This window comes from Eleutherodactylus coqui, chromosome 11, assembly GCF_035609145.1.
Source record: "Eleutherodactylus coqui strain aEleCoq1 chromosome 11, aEleCoq1.hap1, whole genome shotgun sequence".
In the NCBI taxonomy this organism is placed as follows: Eukaryota; Metazoa; Chordata; class Amphibia; order Anura; family Eleutherodactylidae; genus Eleutherodactylus; species Eleutherodactylus coqui.
This window is the reverse complement of record NC_089847.1, coordinates 137,838,927-137,860,814: the sequence shown is the minus strand read 5'-3', so window position 1 is coordinate 137,860,814 and position 21,888 is coordinate 137,838,927. Positions and strand designations below refer to the sequence as shown.

The 21,888-nt window shown below is 47.4% G+C and overlaps 1 protein-coding gene across 1 annotated transcript in view; it reads left to right on the top strand.

Annotated features, from left to right (window-relative positions):
• The first annotated feature begins 104 nt into the window (after positions 1–104).
• SWAP70 (switching B cell complex subunit SWAP70) overlaps positions 105–21,888 on the top strand; it is a 60,919-nt gene continuing 39,135 nt past the window's right edge. The window contains exons 1-2 of the mRNA XM_066583643.1: positions 105–265; positions 16,645–16,785. Coding sequence (XP_066439740.1) covers positions 170–265; positions 16,645–16,785 — 237 coding nt within the window. The 5' untranslated portion in view covers positions 105–169. The remainder of the gene's footprint in view (positions 266–16,644; positions 16,786–21,888) is intronic.

Here is a 21,888-nt window from a genome sequence, read left to right as displayed (position 1 = left end):
GGAGCTTACACTCTGAGCTCTCCAGCTGCCCCGGATTATGGGGAAGTAGTCGCCGGCTGTGATTGGCCTCAGCAAGCAGCGGATCACATGACGGGAGGAGGCGCAGGAACCTCCGGCTGCACACAGGACTCCGGCGGAGTGGAAGCAGAAACTTTCTTGGTTGTCTGCGATGGCGCTGAAGGAAGATCTGCTGAAGCCCATCTGGCACGCCTTCACGGCGCTGGACGTGGACAAGTGCGGCAAAGTCTCCAAGTCTCAGCTGAAGGTAAGGAGGGCACCAAGGGGTTAATACTACAACTCCCAGCATCACCTGTACATATATATACTCCTGTAGAAGCTGCTATCCCATCTATCCGGAGTGATTCTTGTGCAGAACGACATCCCAGAACTACAACTCCCAGCATGCATAATCCTCATCTTCCTTGCCCCACTCTACCCGACCTATAACCCCTAGCATCCCCCTCTGCAGCTCTGGTGGAACTACAACTCCCATTGTCCATCACAAGAGACACTATTCATAGCAGCGGCTCACAGTGTTGGTGTAATCCTGGTGGAGCCCCTAGATGTGAGATAAGAGGTGCGGCGCCCGGCGGGGGGCGCAGAGTGTTCCTGTAATCCTGGGGGCTCTCAGTTGAACCCCTACATGTGAGATAAGAGGTGCGGCGCCCGGCGGGGGGTGCAGAGTGTTCCTGTAATCCTGGGGGCTCTCAGGTGAACCCCTAGATGTGAGATAAGAGGTGCGGCGCCCGGCGGGGGGCGCAGAGTGTTCCTGTAATCCTGGGGGCTCTCAGGTGAACCCCTAGATGTGAGATAAGAGGTGCGGCGCCCGGCGGGGGGCGCAGAGAGTTCCTGTAATCCTGGGGGCTCTCAGGTGAACCCCTAGATGTGAGATAAGAGGTGCGGCGCCCGGCGGGGGGCGCAGAGTGTTCCTGTAATCCTGGGGGCTCTCAGTTGAACCCCTACATGTGAGATAAGAGGTGCGGCGCCCGGCGGGGGGCGCAGAGTGTTCCTGTAATCCTGGGGGCGCTCAGTTGAACCCCTACATGTGAGATAAGAGGTGCGGCGCCCGGCGGGGGGCGCAGTGTTCCTGTAATCCTGGGGGCTCTCAGGTGAACCCCTACATGTGAGATAAGAGGTGCGGCGCCCGGCGGGGGGCGCAGTGTTCCTGTAATCCTGGGGGCTCTCAGGTGAACCCCTACATGTGAGATAAGAGGTGTGGCGCCCGGCGGGGGGCGCAGGCTGCTCTCCGGCATTTAGAATTCTCTAACTACAACTCCCACTGTCCTTCCCATAATGAGTGGTGGGCTGCATGGAGTTGGGGCGCGCTGTCACTTTAAGGAGATTCGTATCTTACTCCGTACAAGTAATTGTATCTCATTGTGTCGCTCTGGCAGCGGCAGCGAATCGTCCGCAAGCTCTGGATATCGGGGGTCCTCTCCCATTGCCGATGTCATGGTGTCTGGGGACCCCCCCTGTTCAGTGGGCGCATGCAGACTAGTGCATGGCTATACCTGGCGGGACTATAACTCCCAGCATGCCCTGCAGCCCAGCGTTCCCACAAGACTCGGCTCTCCAGGAAATAAAAGCTGAGAAAAATACCCGCAAGGAACAAAGAGCTTCACAAGGTGGCAGGGAGCGGCGGGGGCTGCTGGCTGCCACTGGAGGGGCGGCGCTGCACCTGTGGTTGTTGGGGCATGCTGGGAGTTGTAGTGTAGCTGGAAGGTGGTGGGTGTATGGCGCGGCGGTGCATTATATAGAAAAGAACTATACTAGAACAGTCCAACTATATCTACATATCCAGTGCATGGGAGGCGCCTGCAGTCTCTGCAGAGCGTTACTCCGTCCACAGAACCTTCAGGCCTCCTTCACACGTGTGACACCGCGAGCTGCGCTGTACGATATCACTGCGATTTTGTAGCATCTGCTGCTGTCAAAGTTGCATCGTGTGCAAACCGCATTTTCGTGCGATGCGATGCAACAGAGAGGAAGGCTCCATAGAGAAACATGGGCTACGAAACCTCGCGTGTCGCGGGCATATCGCGGACCTGTGAGGTTTGTGTGTCATTTTGTAGCATGCTACAAAACATCTGATGTGTGAAGGAACCCAGAGGAAACCACGGGCTTCACATACATGTGATCTGTAGCAACACGCCAAAATCGTGCGACTTTGTCGCCTGTGTGAAGGAGGCCTTATAGTGTGCGAACCGGGATGTGGGGGGCCTCACTTACAGTTCACTGCTGGGAGGGTCACCCCTGAAGTTTGGGGGCCAGAGCCCAGCGGGTCCCATCCTCCTGGTGCCAGGCAGCGGTGCCCACCAGTCTCTTGTTCCCTACAGCTGGAGCTGCAACCTTTGCCACAAAACATACTGGCCAGGGTAACAGGGGGTGTGGTTAGGGGTGTGGTTATGGGTGTGGCTTCTCACATCATGTTTTTACCTCAGTTACTCTAGTGGTCACAATCAGTGGCCCAATAGTAAGAGTTCCCAGTAGTGGCCCCAATGGTAGTTACCACAGTAGTTGCCTGAATAGTAAGTACCCCCAGTAGCAGGGGCGTAACTATAGGGGGTGCAGGGGATGCGGTTGCACCCGGGCCCAGGAACCTTACGGGGCCCATAAGGCCTCTCTTATCCATATAGGGAGCCCAGTACTATGAATAAAGCAGTTGGGGGCCCCGTTCCAGGTTTTGCATTGGGGCCCCGGAGCTTCAAGTTACGCCTCTGCCCAGTAGAAATAGTTCTTAGTTATTGTCCCAATAGTAATAGTGCCAGCAGTAGTGGCCCCAATAGTAGTAGTGCCCCAGATTGTGGCCCTAGGTAGAAATAATGCCACCAGTAGTGATAGTGATGCCACTAGTAATGGTACCCCCAGTTGTGGCCCCACTAGTTATGGCGCCTCCCAATTGTGGCCCCGCTAGTTATGGCGCCTCCCAATTGTGGCCCCGCTAGTTATGGCGCCCCCCAGTTGTGGCCCCGCTAGTTATGGCGCCTCCCAGTTGTGGCCTCGCTAGTTATGGCGCCTCCCAGTTGTGGCCCCGCTAGTTATGGCGCCTCCCAGTTGTGGCCCCGCTAGTTATGGCGCCTCCCAGTTGTGGCCCCGCTAGTTATGGCGCCTCCCAGTTGTGGCCCCGCTAGTTATGGCGCCTCCCAGTTGTGGCCCCGCTAGTTATGGCGCCTCCCAGTTGTGGCCCCGCTAGTGATGGTGACTAGTGCTTCCTTAAGTATCCTAGGCTGTAATTCATCTGGACCTTGAGACTTTGATTCATGTAAGTTAGCTAAGTGTTCCCACACCATCTCTCTGCTTACAGATAGCCTGTATTCTTGTATTCCCCCAACAGCAGAGGGAAGATCAGCTGATGTTACATCTACTTTCTGAGAGAAAACAGATACAAAATACTTGTGTATGGGCTGCTTACTGCATACAAGGGGAATTATTACTGAATAGGGGTCATGCAGGGGCATTATTACTAAATGGAGGTCCTGCGGGTGCATTACTATTAATCTTTTCCCAGGGGTGCCCCAAGACTGAAAAGGTTGGGAAACACTACTGTAAAAGGACAAATGGGTGTGGCTTAGCACAAAAGTGTTGTGGCCTAATGTAAAGAAAAACTTGCTGCAAAAGTTATCACTCTTTTCGTTGTTCGAGTTGGGAGATGTTGGGGGAGGGATTTGGGAAGGTCTTCAGATTACTGTGTGAGAAGGCGTGGTTTCCTATTGGTCCCTCCCTCCACACTGTACCCTCCTCCTGGGTGGGTCTAGATATGTTCCCCTCCTCCTCACTGACAGCCCTTCTGAATCAAACAATTGCCCCAGGAGAGCTGCCACTTTTTTTCTACCCCCTCAAGGCCATTAGACAGTAAGATGCCCCCCAGTCTGAGAACCCCCCATAAATAGTATGAACACTGGACCCGTGGGGGCTGCAGGCATCACAAGGCAGCGCCTGATCTGTTTTTCCACTCTCCCCCCGCGACGTCCCCGGATGATAATGGCGCATCTGCTGCTCTTGATACATAATATCCTCCCTGTTCTGTAGGACAATGCGCTGCCAGGGGGGGTCATACATTATATATACCCGTCCGTCATTACACCGCCTCCAGCACGCTTCACGTGGGCAGCAGATACGAAAAGACGGGGGAACGCAGGGGGCACAAACTTTTTCATCTGACTGTGCTGTGCAGTGTTTTAGTACAATCACCCCCTGGAACACTTCACTGCAGATCTTTACTGTCCTCTAAGGCCCGACCCCTCCAGATGATTTACTGGGAATGGGCGGCTCCGGTCCTCCTCTGGACCTCTCCAACCATGTTGTCCCTCCCATATTTGTAGGTTTACGATTTCTTTAGTTCAGCATAGGATCACCGATGTTTCCATTATTGTACCGCTGGCTGTGATATTATATGGCGGTACAGCGGTCATATTTGCACACTGTATGGCTACATTATGTTCTTACTGTATGGTAGGGTTACTTGGGTAGTTTTATACTGCTATTGGTTTGAGCACTGTATAGCCTGTTATGCAAGTACTATATGGCGGTATTATTTATGCAGTATATAGCCCTACAGTAGTCTTACTCTGACAATATTACATGATCACTGTGACATATCATATAGGCACTGTATGGTAGTAACCCTTACATGCTGGATGATCCTGTTATTTGGGTGCGGAATAGCTCTGTTAAACAAGTACTTATATGGTGGAATTATATATACACTGTCATAGAATTGTAGAATGGTACAGTTGGAAGGGTCCTCCAGAGTCATCGGGTCCAACCCCCTGCTCACTGCAGGATCACTAAATCATCCCAGACAGATGTCTGTCTGCCTCTGAACACTTCCATTGAAGGAGAACTCCCCACCTCCCATGGCAACCTGTTCCACTCATTGATCCCCCTCAATGCCTAATATCTAATCTGTGTCTCTTCCCTTTCAGTTTCATCCCATTGCTTCTAGTCTTTCCTTGTAGAGATGAGAATAGGGCTGATCCCTCTGCACTGTGACAACCCTTCAGATATTTGTAGACAGCTATTAAGTCTCCTCTCAGCCTTCTCTTCTGCTAAACATTCCCAGATCCTTTAACCGTTCCTCATAGGACATGATTTGCAGACCGCTCACCATCTTGGTAACTCTTCTCTGGACTTGCTCCAGTTTGTCTGTCTTTTTTAAAGTGGGGAGCCCAGAACTGGACCCAGTATTCCAGATGAGGTCTGACTAAGGAAGAGTAGAGGGGATAATGACCTCCTGTGATCTAGACTCTATGCTTCTCTTAATACATCCCAGAATTGTGTTTGCCTTTTTGGCTGCTGCATCACACTGTTGACTCATGTTCAGCCTATGATCTATTAGTATACTCAAGTCTTTTTCACATGTGCTGCTGCTTAGCCCAATTCCTCCCATTCTGTATGTGCTTTCTTTCATTTTTCTTACCCAGATGTAGGACTTTGCATTTCTCCTTGTTAAATACCATTCTGTTAGTCGCCGACCACTCTGCAAGCTTTTCTAGATCTTTTTGAATCCTTTCCGTCTCGTCCCTAGTGTTAGCTATCCCTCCTAGCTTTGTGTCGTCTGCAAAATTTGATCAGTTTCCCATCAATTCCCTCCTCCAGATCATTTTTTAAAAATGTTGACCAACACTGGGCCTAGGACAGAGCCTTGTGGTCCCCACTTGATACATTCTTCGTATGTTTTTACTTTTTTACGACTTTTTTTTTATGATCACTATAACGTAGTATTGAGACATTGTTTGGTAGAAGAAATCAGATGGTGCTGTTATTTGGGTGCAGAATATCACTGTTATGTAAGTACTATATGGCAGTATTATAGTAGTTATATTCTTGTACATAGGGGGCAGTATTATAGTAGTTATATTCTTGTACATAGGGGGCAGTATTATAGTAGTTATATTCTTATACATAGGAGGCAGTATTATAGTAGTTATATTCTTGTACATAGGGGGCAGTATTATAGTAGTTATATTCTTATACATAGGAGGCAGTATTATAGTAGTTATATTCTTGTACATAGGGGGCAGTATTATAGTAGTTATATTCTTGTACATAGGGGGCAGTATTATAGTAGTTATATTCTTGTACATAGGGGGCAGTATTATAGTAGTTATATTCTTGTACATAGGGGGCAGTATTATAGTAGTTATATTATTATATATAGGGGCAGTATTATAGTAGTTATATTCTTGTACATAGGGGGCAGTATTATAGTAGTTATATTCTTGTACATAGGGGGCAGTATTATAGTAGTTATATTCTTGTACATAGGGGGCAGTATTATAGTAGTTATATTCTTGTACATAGGGGGCAGTATTATAGTAGTTATATTCTTGTACATGGGGGGCAGTATTATAGTAGTTATATTCTTGTACATGGGGGGCAGTATTATAGAAGTTATATTCTTGTACATAGGGGGCAGTATTATAGTAGTTGTATTCCTTGTATATAGGGGCAGTATTATAGTAGTTATATTCTTGTACATAGGAGACAGTATTATAGTAGTTATATTCTTGTACATAGGCGGCAGTATTATAGTAGTTATATTCTTGTACATAGGAGGCAGTATTATAGTAGTTATATTCCTGTACATAGGGAGCAGTATTATAGTAGTTATATTCTTGTACATAGGGGGCAGTATTATAGTAGTTATATTCTTGTACATAGGGGGCAGTATTATAGTAGTTATATTCTTGTACATAGGAGGCAGTATTATAGTAGTTATATTCTTGTACATAGGGGGGCAGTATTATAGTAGTTATATTCTTGTACATAGGAGGCAGTATTATAGTAGTTATATTCTTGTACATAGGAGGCAGTATTATAGTAGTTATATTCTTGTACATAGGGGGCAGTATTATAGTAGTTATATTCTTGTACATAGGAGGCAGTATTATAGTAGTTATATTCTTGTACATAGGGGGGCAGTATTATAGTAGTTATATTCTTGTACATAGGAGGCAGTATTATAGTAGTTATATTCTTGTACATAGGAGGTAGTATTATAGTAGTTATATTCTTGTACATAGGAGGCAGTATTATAGTAGTTATATTCTTGTACATAGGGGGCAGTATTATAGTAGTTATATTCTTGCACATAGGGAGCAGTATTATAGTAGTTATATTCTTGTACATAGGGGGCAGTATTATAGTAGTTATATTCTTGTACATAGGGGGCAGTATTATAGTAGTTATATTCTTGTACATAGGGGGCAGTATTATAGTAGTTATATTCTTGTACATAGGGGGCAGTATTATAGTAGTTATATTCTTGTACATAGGGGGCAGTATTATAGTAGTTATATTCTTGTACATAGGGGGCAGTATTATAGTAGTTATATTCTTGTACATAGGGGGCAGTATTATAGTAGTTATATTCTTGTACATAGGAGGTAGTATTATAGTAGTTATATTCTTGTACATAGGGGGCAGTATTATAGTAGTTATATTCTTATACATAGGAGGCAGTATTATAGTAGTTATATTCTTGTACATAGGGGGCAGTATTATAGTAGTTATATTCTTATACATAGGAGGCAGTATTATAGTAGTTATATTCTTGTACATAGGGGGCAGTATTATAGTAGTTATATTCTTGTACATAGGGGGCAGTATTATAGTAGTTATATTCTTGTACATAGGAGGTAGTATTATAGCAGTTCTATTCTTGTACATAGAGACAGTATTATAGTAGTTATATTCCTGTACATAGGGAGCAGTATTATAGTAGTTATATTCTTGTACATGGGAGGCAGTATTATAGTAGTTATATACTTGTACATAGGGAGCAGTATTATAGTAGTTATATTCTTGTACATAGGAGGTAGTATTATAGCAGTTCTATTCTTGTACATAGAGACAGTATTATAGTAGTTATATTCCTGTACATAGGGAGCAGTATTATAGTAGTTATATTCTTGTACATAGGGGGCAGTATTATAGTAGTTATATTCCTGTATATAGGAGGCAGTATTATAGTAGTTATATTCTTGTACATAGGAGGCAGTATTATAGTAGTTATATTCTTGTACATAGGAGGCAGTATTATAGTAGTTATATTCTTCTACATAGGGGGCAGTATTATAGTAGTTATATTCTTGTACATAGGAGGCAGTATTATAGTAGTTATATTCTTCTACATAGGGGGCAGTATTATAGTAGTTATATTCTTGGACATCTGGATTACTGTTCTCCTGTTTCTAGTCATTCATTGTTATGATCCTGCTGTGTAAATGACTGCCGTTGTGCTGATGTCACCACTAAGGTCATTAGCACTATTGCAGAACGTTTAGACAGGCAGAGCCATGTGCGGCGCAGAGTGTTAAGGCAGCAGAAAGTATGTCTTAAGCTCTCGCTCACCTGAAAGTTGTGAGTCCAAAGCCCTGGTTCAGGTTGCCTTCCATCCCTCTGAGTTCAGTAAACTGAGTACCCAGCTTGGTGGGGGGTAATTACTTAAAAGCGCTGCAGTATATGTTGGCGCTATACAAATAACAAGATTGTATAGTTGACCGCTGCGTCGCGAGCTTCTCAGTGGTTTCTTGCTCAGTCTTACCCTTCTATATCCAGCGCTCTGCGGGGGCGTTTACAGAGAACGACAACCCTGCGATCCAGCGATGGTTTTTATACAAACCGAAAGTCAGAAATAAAAACCTGCAAACAAATAGTAAACTATTTTTGTGTATTTAAGCCGCACGATTATCGCTGAAATCCGTTATTTTTGGGCGATAATCCCCTGTGTGGATGGGACGTCAGCCTGCGGCTTATCTGCCTGTAAGATGTCAGAGAGGAAGTGACAACATCCATCGGCGCGGTTCTGGGCATCGATTAAATCTTATACCGCCGCCTTGTAACGGATGTCGTGGTTTCTGCTCCATCTTACGGTTGGCGATGGGACGGCTCTGGGGCTCGTACTCGCTGCTGGATATTGGACCCCCGCAGCACGGGGGGTGTCAGGAGCGGAGTGCGCTGATCTTATGGGAGCTCACAGACTGATAGTTAGGGCTCAGTCACACGGGCGTACGGGGCGGCGGACTACATGCAGTACACGGTTAGTAACGCATGTAACATTAGTATTTACTGCGGCTTTTAACCCCACGCAGCCTATAATGTGCGTTGGACGCTTTTGAACAAAGCGCATATTACAGGCTACGGGGGTTTAAAATCCACAGTATATACTGATGTTACACGTGTTATTAACCGCGTATGGCATGTAGTCCGCCGCCCCGTACGCCCGTGTGACTGAGCCCTAACTATCAATCTGTGAGCTCCCATAAGATCAGCGCACTCCGCTCCTGACACCCCCCGTGCTGCGGGGGTCCAATATACGGCAGCGAGTACGAGCCCCAGAGCCGTCACATCGCCAAGGTGAGTCCACCTCCTTCCTTGCTCCGGAGTTTCCCTCTCACCGGAGGACAGGCGCTCATTGTTGCGCATTGCTTTGTTTGTGTCGCTGGAGGACGTCCAGCCGTTCTGGCGGTGAGTATAAGTTGCGTAACCTGGAGCCGCTGTTGGCGGCCCGCGCCCGTTCTGCAGGTTCTGCTGCTCCGCCTCCTTATTGTTTGCTACTTAGTAGGAAATAACAGAATGACGGCTTCAGGTGACGATCCTGGATGAAACGCCGGCATTGCTCATCATCGTACAGGGGATCTCCGTCTCCACTGTCCTTGTGGTACGCCGTGATTTGGGGTCCCCGGACGTGGCGCCGCGAGTACTGATGAATGGCGTCTTGCAACCATGACAAGGCCAAGTGCAGAGCAACTAGTGTTACAACTGGCGCAGCCCGCAGCGAGGACGCGCCGCACAGGGGCACATGGGGACCGTCCTCACGTGCAGAATGTTTCAGCAAGACGCGCCTTAATCAGCCTCTGCACATTTGCGCTCCGCAGCTCGCATGTGGATTCTGTTGCCGCAGTTTCTGCGTCTTTAAGTGCATCTTGCAGAAATATTTCTCATGTGTGAAGGTCCCTCGGGGTGCCTAGACACGGGCGTTTAATCACGCGAGTTTGTGTGTTGCGAGAAGCATAAATCTCACACACAAATAACGCCCGTTATTTAAATGGGTGTATTTACGTGCGCAATTTCTTGCGCATCCAGTTAAAAATCCCCTCGCGTCACATTGCAGCTGGTGCGAGCTTCATGCAGTGAAATTTAAAATAAATTCTCCTATTGAAGCCATTCGCCATTTCCACGGTAATAAGATCACTCGTCCCGTGATGCTATTTTCTCACAAAGGGCATCACAGCGAACATTATGGGTTTACCAGTGCGATATCCGAGGTTCTTGGAACCACTTCGCGCTCGCCGCTGTCGGTGTTGCATCATTGTGCATGGAAACGCAGGATCACGCAATTAGTGCTAATTGACTCGATCATCACGGATCGCATCTCTTATGCAAATGATTCTGTTTGTCAGACAAAATTCTTTGGCTTCTTGACAAATAAACGAATGATTTGCGGTTTACACAAATGCTGTCTGGCGAGTCCGACATTCTCCGAGCTTCTCAAATTTTAACCCTTAATTTGGAACAGAGGCAATGCCACGGTGTGGGGCCGTGGTGGAGGGGGCGCCGCGCTGTGGGGCCGTGGTGGAGGGGGCGCCGCGCTGTGGGGCCGTGGTGGAGGGGGCGCCGCGCTGTGGGGCCGTGGTGGAGGGGGCGCCGCGCTGTGGGGCCGTGGTGGAGGGGGCGCCGCGCTGTGGGGCCGTGGTGGAGGGGGCGCCGCGCTGTGGGGCCGTGGTGGAGGGGGCGCCGCGCTGTGGGGCCGTGGTGGAGGGGGCGCCGCGCTGTGGGGCCGTGGTGGAGGGGGCGCCGCGCTGTGGGGCCGTGGTGGAGGGGGCGCCGCGCTGTGGGGCCGTGGTGGAGGGGGCGCCGCGGCGTGGGGCCGTGGTGGAGGGGACAGCACAGTTTTGGTTGGCTTTGCTCCTCAGGGGTTGGACATCTTATGATCATTGAGGGGACAATGAATTCTAAGATCGATCTGAAGATCTTACAGGAGGATAGAAGAGCCGTCGCGGACCTGAAGAGATGCGCCCCCCACCATAACCCCAAAGCACGATGTCCAGAAGTAGAAAAACTTAAAGGAATATATCATTTTGGTGTAATCGTACCGCCCCGCAGCCAAAATGTAATGCTATAACATAACCCCAAAATACTGCAGAAGTGATGTTTTCTCTCCCTACAAATAATGAACGAGTTCGACAATACATTATATGTACCCAAAAACAGCGCGATAAAAACTGCAGCTCGCTGCGCAGAAATCAGCCCTCATGTTGGCAGAAGTGGGGATGAAAATCGCCAAAAAATCATTGTGTCCCTGGGTCCAAAATGGGCCGCGTCCCTAACGGGTTAAGCTTGTCCGTACCCGGCTGCAGTATGGAGACCGGCGGCGTCTCGCTGTGACCGCCGCGCTGCAGACCGCATGGATGGAGGCGCAGTTAGGGGTTAACCCTTAGAGCTATTTTTACCTTCTGTTGCTCTATTATTCTCTGTGTGAGACAGACAAGGTGGGACCCGCTTCCTCCTCCGAAAATGAATGGGCGACGTCGCCCGCCCGTATGACCCGTGCTTACTGTAAGGGCAGATTACCATCTGCAGGTTTCCAGCATTGTCATTACTCGTCCCGGTAAAGGGCGACGTCCCACCCATGTCAGGGCGGCGAGGAAGCGGCTGCCGGTAAATCACTGCACAGGAATCCGATCGCCATCAATTCACTTCACTGAATGTTACTATAAACGGGAAGTTCCAGAACTTTCTCCGGTCAGTCACGCGGGCAGATTGCTTTTCAGTCCTGAAAAATCGGGCAGATTTAAAAACTTTTTTTGTTGTTTTTTTTTTTTTTTTTCACGCAACTTTTTTCATTTCCGTGTTTTTTTCTTTTTGCACGATTTTCATTTGTTTTGCATCCAATTTTTAGGCGCATAAACAAAAAAAAGCATAAAAGGCCAATTAATGTAATTAAAGCTTTTATATACTTTTAATGGTTACCATGGTTACATGTGGTAAAAATGGATTGCAATTGCATTAAACAAGTGCAATCCCTTTTTTTTTAATCCCACTCATAGACCTGATTGGGTGATTGTCATTCAAAAATGGCAACAAAATAGAACGCGCCGCGCTTTTTTATTTTTGCTGGGATTGTTCGTACAATTTTTTAAAAAATCACAATGAAACCACATAAAATAATCCGCTTTATTTCCATCCGATTTTTGGTCCAATTTTTTTTTCCTAAAATCTGACGGAACGGTTGTATGCACACTCTGAGGGTGCGCTCATGCGGGTGAGCTTCCGACGCGCGTTTTGTGCGCACAAAGCTCATACTGATATAGACGAGATAGAACATGCTGCGAGTTATTTAGATTTTTCTGCAAATCTGCAGAAACTTCGCCCATTGTTTCCAATCGCACTCGCATGTGCGTGCCAGTTATATAGAGTCCGATTTTTGATTTTTCCTATTGAAAATACATGCATGAAAATCGCACGTTTAGTGATGCGACGCAATTTTCTCACAGGGAACATCACAATTTTGCAAGAGCGATCTCCATCCGAGTTTCTCAGACCGATATGGCGCTCACCATGTGAACGCACCGCCAATATTATTACCTAAATGGTTTTAATCACACCTGCAATTAAAAAAATTTTTTTTTTTAAATGGGCCGAAACATCAGAGCAAAAACCAATCGCAGCGCGTCGTATTTTGTAGCAAAATTTCAGCTGAAAACCGCCAATTCAAGTCTGTCGTACGATTAAATAAACAGACTGCACTTGTTTGATGTGATTGCGGTCTGTTTATAGTGCAGGTAACCAGAAAAAAATGTGCGCAGAACCTTTAATTCCATCCTTTGACCCATCGCCGGTTTTCTCTTCAATGTGTGGAAATTCAGATGCAAAAATCACAGAAATGAAAAAAATCATGTGAAAATCACACAAAAATTCAGTCCACTTCTTCAGGACTAGAAAACGCCGCGTGGAAACATCCGAAGTGCTCCAATACTGGCTTGCTGTCAGTGAATGAGAAGGTTCTTGTTTCCATCCAGAGGCCTGTACACAGCTGTCAGCGGATACAATTGTATCAGGCTAGGCAATGCTCTGTGAGCGCAACACCAGACTGATACATTGTAACAAACTAGCAGAGAGCTTTGTGCAGCTGCTGCTGATGAGTAAATACAGCTTTGGCCCCCGTAGTAGAATGCTATAGTGGCCCCAGTAGTTACAGCTGCCCCCCTTAGTGGTCGTAGTAGTAATAGTGACCTCCATGATTGTCCCAGTGGTAATAGCAACTCCCATAGTGGACCTCCAGCCCCCCAACGAGCATCTAACTCACTTGCAGTCAGGGTTCGGCCGCTGCTGCAGTCTGTACACCAACCTCTACACCAACATCTGCGTGCCGGTATGCAGGTGCCGGGGGAGGAGTCAGGGGTTGCAGTAAGTGCAGCAGCAGCGACGCTGCTGCCACCGGACTCTGACTGCAAGTGCGTTAAATGCTTGTTGGGGGGACACAAGCCTCGAGCCGCCTTGTCCTGTGGAACAGAGTCCCAAATCCAGGACGGATGGGAGGTATGCAGGAACAGAGTCTTATGGCGGTGCGGACCCCACAGCCCAGGAGCCCTGAGACACAGGCCTTGTAGCAGCCACTATGGATACTATGGGGTGTTACACCACTGAGGACAGGACAGGACTAGATATGTACAGGTCTGCTGCTTCTGAATGAAAGCAAGCGTTCTCATTCACTGACAGCAAGCGGAGAATGTATACATGCATGGGAGTACAGTCTATTACTCCCTGTTATCAGCCATGTCAGGCTGGGGAGAAGCTTTCAAATGGGATGATACTGTTAGTGCAATTAGCAAGTGGCAGCAAAAACCGTTCCTTGCTGCAGCCATCCGCAGACTCGCCGATATATTGAGCGCATCTCGCAGCGCCATTTTCTGTATCCACCTTGAGACGAACTCACCCCCCGGCTCTGATCTCTGCATGTATCTAGTTGCATTTCTGTAGCTCGTTTTCGCAGATGAGGGTGAAACATAAAACATTAAGCCGCGTTGATCTTGGTGGAGGCTGTAATAATTGTGTAACAGGGGAAACCGTGAGAAACCAGACGCAGCGCGGAGGGGAAGCGCAGACCTAAAATCTGCCGAATCCGCAGAATCCTGATTACACAACTTCCTCTGCTGCAACAACTGTTATTGAGTCTTGTGTGACACATGTAGAATGTGTGCGTAATGCTGGTGCATACTGGACTCCACCAGCAGAATAGTGAGTGCAGCTCCGGAGTATAATACAGGATGGAACTCAGGAGCAGTACAGGATAAGTAATGTATGTACACAGTGACTCCGCCAGCAGAATAGTGAGTGCAGCTCTGGGGTATAATACAGGATGTAACTCAGGAGCAGTACAGGATAAGTAATGTATGTACACAGTGACTCCGCCAGCAGAATAGTGAGTGCAGCTCTGGGGTATAATACAGGATGTAACTCAGGAGCAGTACAGGATAAGTAATGTATGTACACAGTGACTCCACCAGCAGAATAGTGAGCGCAGCTCCGGAGTATAATACAGGATGGAACTCAGGAGCAGTACAGGATAAGTAATGTATGTACACAGTGACTCCGCCAGCAGAATAGTGAGTGCAGCTCTGGGGTATAATACAGGATGTAACTCAGGAGCAGTACATGATAAGTAATGTATGTACACAGTGACTCCACCAGCAGAATAGTGAGTGCAGCTCTGGAGTATAATACAGGATGTAACTCAGGAGCAGTACAGGATAAGTAATGTATGTACACAGTGACTCCACCAGCAGAATAGTGAGTGTAGCTCTGGAGTATAATACAGGATGGGACTCAGGATCAGTACAGGATAAGTAATGTATGTACACAGTGACTCCACCAGCAGAATAGTGAGTGCAGCTCTGGAGTATAATACAGGATGTAACTCAGGATCAGTACAGGATAAGTAATGTATGTACACAGTGACTCCACCAGCAGAATAGTGAGTGCAGCTCTGGAGTATAATACAGGATGTAACTCAGGATCAGTACAGGATAAGTAATGTATGTACACATTGACTCCACCAGCAGAATAGTGAGTGCAGCTCTGGAGTATAATACAGGATGTAACCCAGGATCAATACAGGATAAGTAATGTATGTACACAGTGACTCCACCACCAGCAGAATAGTGAGTGTAGCTCTGGAGGATAATACAGGATGTAACTCAGGAGCAGTACAGGATAAGTAATGAATGTACACAGTGACTCCACCAGCAGAATAGTAAGTGCAGCTCTGGAGTATAATACAGGATGTAACTCAGGGTCAGTACAGGATAAGTCATGTATGTACACAGTGACTCCACCAGCAGAATAGTGAGTGCAGCTCTGGAGTATAATACAGGGTGTAACTCAGGATCAGTGCAGGATAAGTAATGTAAGTACACAGTGACTCCACCAGCAGAATAGTGAGTGCAGCTCTGGAGTATAATACAGGATGTAATTTAGGATCAGTACAGGATAAGTAATGTATGTACACAGTGACTCCACCAGCAGAATAGTGAGTGCAGCTCTGGAGTATAATACATGATGTAACTCAGGATCAGTACAGAATAAGTAATGTATATATACAGTGACTCCACCAGCAGAATAGTGAGTGCAGCTCTGGAGTATAATACAGGATGTAACTCCGGATCAGTACAGGATAGGTAATGTATGTACACAGTGACTCCACCAGCAGAATAGTGAGTGCAGCTCTGGAGTATAATACAGGATGTAACTCAGGATCAGTACAGAATAAGTAATGTATGTACACAGTGACTCCACCAGCAGAATAGTGAGTGCAGCTCTGGAGTATAATACAGGATGTAACTCAGGAGCAGTACAAGATAAGTAATGTATGTACACAGTGACTCCAGCAGCAGAATAGTGAGTGCAGCTCTGGAGGATAATACAGGATGTAACTCAGTATCCGTGCAGGATAAGTAATGTATGTACACAGTGACTCCACCAGCAGAATACTGAGTGCAGCTCTGAAGTATAATACAGGATATAACTCAGGGGCAGTACAGGATAAGTAATGTATGTACACAGTGACTCCACCAGCAGCAGAATAGTGAGTGCAGCTCTGGAGTATAATACAGGATGTAACTCAGGATCAGTACAGGATAAGTAATGTATGTACACAGTGACTCCACCAGCAGAATAGTGAGTGCAGCTCTGGAGTATAATACAGGATGTAACTCAGGATCAGTACAGGATAAGTAATGTATGTACACAGTGACTCCACCAGCAGAATAGTGAGTGCAGCTCCGAAGTATAATACAGGATGTAACTCAGGATCAGTACAGGATAAGTAATGTATGTACACAGTGACTCCACCAGCAGAATAGTGAGTGCAGCTCTGGAGTATAATACAGGATGTAACTCAGGATCAGTACAGGATAAGTAATGTATGTACACAGTGACTCCACCAGCAGAATAGTGAGTGCAGCTCTGCAGTATAATACAGGATGTAACTCAGGAGCAGTACGGGATGAGTAATGTATGTACACAGTGACTCCACCAGCAGAATAGTGAGTGCAGCTCTGGAGTATAATACAGGAAACTTGCAGATGTTGTGTTGCATGGAGTTGGCCTCCTCTGAGCTCTACCCTGTCTTCTCCTCAGGTTCTCTCTCACAACCTCTGCACGCTGCTGCACGTCCCACATGATCCGGTGGCTCTGGAGGAACATTTCAGAGATGATGATGAAGGTCCAGTGTCTAACCAGGGATACATGCCGTACCTGAATAAATTCATTCTGGATAAGGTGAGTTCATTTTCTTCATATATTTTCAGCCTGATGGTCCTGTGACTCCTGTGAGGTTAAAGAGACATACAATGTGTGTTCCTTACAAATGCTAATGACAGGTGGTGTCGGCCTGTATAGCTGTCGGCGCCCGATCATAAGAGAAAAATGAAATATATAAGGTAGTGCACCGATAGACAATCTAAGTGTATTCAGCTTGTGCAGAAAGTAAGATATCAGCATACATACAGCACCAGAACCAAGCAGAGTACATAAATACAGCACCAAAATTAACCTCAGTACATAGATAGAATACCAGAACCAACATCAGTAATATAGCACCAGAACCAAGCTCACAGCTTAATTGCAGCACCAGAACCAACCTTAGTAAATAAGTACAGCCCCAGAACCAAGTTAATAACTTAAAAACAGCACCAGGACCAAGCTCAGTGCATTGATACAGTACCAAACCCGATCTCACTACATAAATACAGTAACAGGACCAAGCTCATAACATAGGAAACCGCAGCTATGGTTACCAGCCAACTGGTCGTAGCCTATGGAAGGAGCTGTGTGCTGTTTCTGTAGCTCCTATTTACTGTGCTTGGTTCTTTCCATCAGTTGGTCAGAACAGAACGCCAGGTTTCCCTATCTCAGCCATGGAAAACATATAAAGGAATTCCCCTTTAAGGCCTGTTACATGGGCCAGTGATTGGGCATGATAGTTTCTCTCTCTGATTGTTGGCCTGTGTGAATGTGCGCAGAGTCATCTGAGGAGCGAGCAGACGCTCGGCGGCGGTGCGGCTCCCTGTGTGACGGGGAATGTGCTGCCACAAATGACTCCTAGTAACAATCGCTCGCCCCCAAATAGTGATAATCGTAACGGGTGAGCGTTCTTAACAAGCGCCGACTGACCTGCTCAGTAGGTTACCTGTCTACATAAAGCTGCCCGGACATCAGACAGAAATAGCAGCCATTTATTCGAGGATCTCTGCGCACGCGGCTTTTTTTTTTTTACTGTGGCGAATAGTCCGGTGTTCAGCACATCAGACGGCGCGCGGGCCGGGTGTGGAAGTCCGGCCTATGCCATTCGCACCCAAGAATCTCTGGCACAATGCTTATTAATCCCGTGAGCGCGTCGCTGTAGGCCACTTCCTCGCAGGCAGTAAACGCTGTGGAATCTCAGCTTGCGGAAGCTGCGTGGATCTGCTGCGGCTCGTCCCAATAGTTCAACGAGTAGCGTAAAATCCAAACCAAAAACCGCAAATGCTGTAATGCTGTAATGTTGTGGTTTTTGCGGCTTTTTCTTTGTGGAAACTTCCCGAATCCACTTGAAGATCCGCGTTTCTTGATGTTTGACTATAAAGTTCACCCGTGTGACCTCCTTGTAGGACCTACCAGATCACCGCAACACATTCCGCAGCAGAAAATATCCCCTAAGAACCGCAAGTACACTTCATTGGCAAAAACCCTCCTGCGCCCCCAGAAGAAGTTGTCGTGTTACTGCAGACCCCGGCATGCGGCTCCATCTCAGGCAGCTCTGTAAATGATGAGAGTTGTGGTGATTAGATGGACGGTCTTGTTACCTGGAGCCCCGTGTGGCGCAGAGTGTTAGGTCAGTAGAAATGCAGTCCTAAGCTGTCGCTCACGACCTGAAGGTTGCAGCTCAATCTCCGCCTGGTTCAGGTAACCGGTTCAAGGTTGACTCAGCCTTCCATCCTTCCGAGGTTAAAAGGAGCACCCTGGGTAAACGATGACTGGGGAAGGCAATGGCAAACCACCCTGCAAAAACAGTCACAATGTCCCCCTCTAAAAGGCTTTCTATGTGTAGTGACCTCTTCTTCCACTTGTGTACAGATTTCACCCCATTACAAAAGTCTTAGAGGGGGCGCTACGGTTTGGAACCGGGTCTAACGATAAATCCGGTTACCCCTCTAGTAGTGGTACGAGGGACAATGACAGCTCAGCGATATGTTCAGGACATCCTGCAGCCACATGTGTTCCTCTCATGGCAGATTCCAGCAGGATAATGCTCGGCCGCACACACAAGGGGGTCCCAGGAAGACCCCACAACATTGTCACACTTCTGTGGCCGCCCGTTCACACGACTTATCACCAATAGAACATGTAAGGGACCATCTAGGACACCAACTTCCACAGCCTACAAGTTTACATAATCTAGAGGCTCAGTTACAGCAAATGTGGAGCGATATGGAACCTGTATGCCTCCATGCCCGCCAGTATCACATCTTGTATCCTAGCTAGAGGTGGTACAACAGGGTACTAGAGCCTCCATGCCCACCGCTAGAGACTGTGCTAGAGCCTCCAGGACCTGCGGTATCACATCATGTATCCAAGCTAGAGGCAGTACAACAGAGTACTAGAGCCTCCTTACAAGGGGTCATACAAACATGAAAATCTTTAGGTCCTAAATAGGAAAAGTAAAGAGGTCACAATTCGAAAATTCTGTGCTAAGTGCAAAAGTCCTGGTGCCCCGGTGTAATGTACCAAATCTAATTCTCTAACTTCCTGATGTCATGCAAACATGAAATTTGGCATGAGCATTCTTTAGGGTCAAAATCAAAAGGGTCACAACTAGGAATGAGCGAGTATACTCGCTAAAGCACTACTCGCTCGAGTAATGTGCTTTAGACGAGTATCTCCCTGCTCGTCCCTGAAGATTTGGGGGCCGGCGCGGGGCGGGGAGCTGCGGGGGAGAGCAGGGAGGAACGGAGGGGAGATCTCTCTCTCCCTCTCTCCCGCCCGCTCTCCCCTGCTCCCCGCCGCAACTCACCTGTCAGCTGCGGCAGCTCCCGAATCTTCAGGGACGAGCCGGGAGATACTCGGCTAAAGCACATTACTCGAGCGAGCAGTGCTTTAGCGAGTATACTCGCTCATCCCTAGTCACAACTCGATTATTCAATGCTAATTGCAAAAGTAAGTGCACCCCTATGTAATGTAACTTCTCGGTGTCGTACAAGCATGAAATTTGGTGCGAGCATTCTTTAGGTCCTAAGTGAGGAGAGTGGGAGGGGCAGCACATTCTGCAGAGGGACATCCGTACATGCAGCCTGAGGAGAATCGAACGCTCCAATATGTGTATACATATTTTATTCCTCAGTTACTCTAAAGTAACCACCGCTTCAAAAAAAAATTTCAGTGCAAACAACGCGTAAACCCCTTTATCAAATTAACTCGGGTGAGGCCGGGTAGATCAGCTAGTCATATATATGTTCTTAGATGTAATGTAACTTTCTGTATGTGATTGTAATGTTAAGTGATTACAGATATATACATATACATACACACACCTTCTAGGGGAGGGATGTTACTGACAATGAGTGTATATATGCAAAATCTGCAACAGAAACCGCAGAAAGTTACTGGCTCATCTACAAAAATGCAACGCAGATTCTATAGCAGATTTCCCACAGCTGGGTTCTCATTTTACCGACCTCAGAAGGATGAAAGGCTGAGTAAACCTTGAGCCGGCTACCTGAATCATGCTGGGATCGAACTTGTAACCTTCAGGTTGTAGGCGAGAGCTTACACTCTGTGCCACACGAGGCTCATTACTCCATGTAACCGGGGTTTTGTATCTGGCCCCACTGTCTTGTAAGCGCTGCGGTATATGGTGGCGCTATGTAAATTAGGATTATCTTTCATGTGGCACCAAAAATCACTTGTCGCTGGACATCTTCCCATTGCATCCGGATGATATGGATCAGTAGAGGGCACTACGGATATCTGGCAGTAATCGTTCGTCATGGACGGCCCCTTGACACTTTCGCAGCGCAGATTGCGCAGTTGTTGGAGGACATTGATATGGAGGATTATCTTGTTCCTCCGTGTAATATAAGCTGAGCTCACGGATCACTGCAGACCAACAACAGAGGTGATAACAGGCCGCCATCCGGTAACAATCGGAGGGAGAGCAGTGGGCCGTGCAGGGAAGCGGACAGACCTCACAGATCTGCGCTGCCCTCCCACCTACAGAACACCCGGCCACCATTATTCCCCGCCAGCACGGACAGTTCCTAGTTGTGTTGTTGACACCAGTGTGACATTATGTGGGACAACCATCATCTGAATAGACGCTCAAACTAGTGGCTAAAGTACGAAGGACTGCTGCCTGCGGGCGACTGTTCACCGGTGGTTTAATGTCATGTTCGCTCAACGATTAGTTGGCAGCATTTCCACGGGCCAAAGTATCGTTCATCGACTAGTTAGGGTGCGTGAGGTTCTTTGGTGGGCATGTATTTTAACCCTTTCCAATCCAATTTGTATCCTGGTTTTCCTAGGGGGCTTACTCTTTTTCTGCCATTATACAACGGCGCTATCTGCTGGCTAAAGCCAGTACTGCATGAGGGGACACGTTGGATAGGCTCCGACAGCATAGAGGCTGGCAATATACAGTAAGAGAACCCTGACGGACGTCCTCCAACATCAGAGCTGTACAGCCTTAAATCATAATGTCTTCAGAGGTCAGACAGTGGATTGGAAAGGGTTAAATATCGACCCATCCACAAAGCATCCTCTTTGGTTGCTGAGTCCACTGAACGCGCATTCATACGTGTGAGCGATCCTCTAATGAGTTGTTGCTGCAGCGAGTTTATCGTCAAAGACCAAAACCCGCCGAGGACCAGCAGGGACTGTTCAGTTGAGGATCACTGGCACATATTTACGTGTTTTAAGGAGCCAATGAACATTAAGGGGGCGGGCAAAATGAGTAAAAAAAAAAAAAAGGCGGGAGGCGGACCCCAAGCAAGCACACACTTCACTGAAAAGTTGTTGGCTAGTCCTTGAAAGACCGCGATGACCCGTTAACACCAGATGATAAGTAGTCAACCAGCGACTATTTTTAGGTGAGCTGAGAAGAAGCGACTAGTACGTGAATCCTCGCCCCGCGGTTGGTGGCCGCGTTCACATCGAACTGCCTTGCATTAACTTTATGGAGCGACTGTTTGGACAATGTTTGTCACTTATAAAGCCACCTTGTAACAACAAGTCGCTACAATGTACCAAGCGGCAGCGCTGTGTCAGAAGACGGGACTCTTCAGGCGTGTTCGCGCTCTTCCTCTTCTCGCTGTCGGTTGCTCCTTATTCTTTTGGAACTTTCCAAGT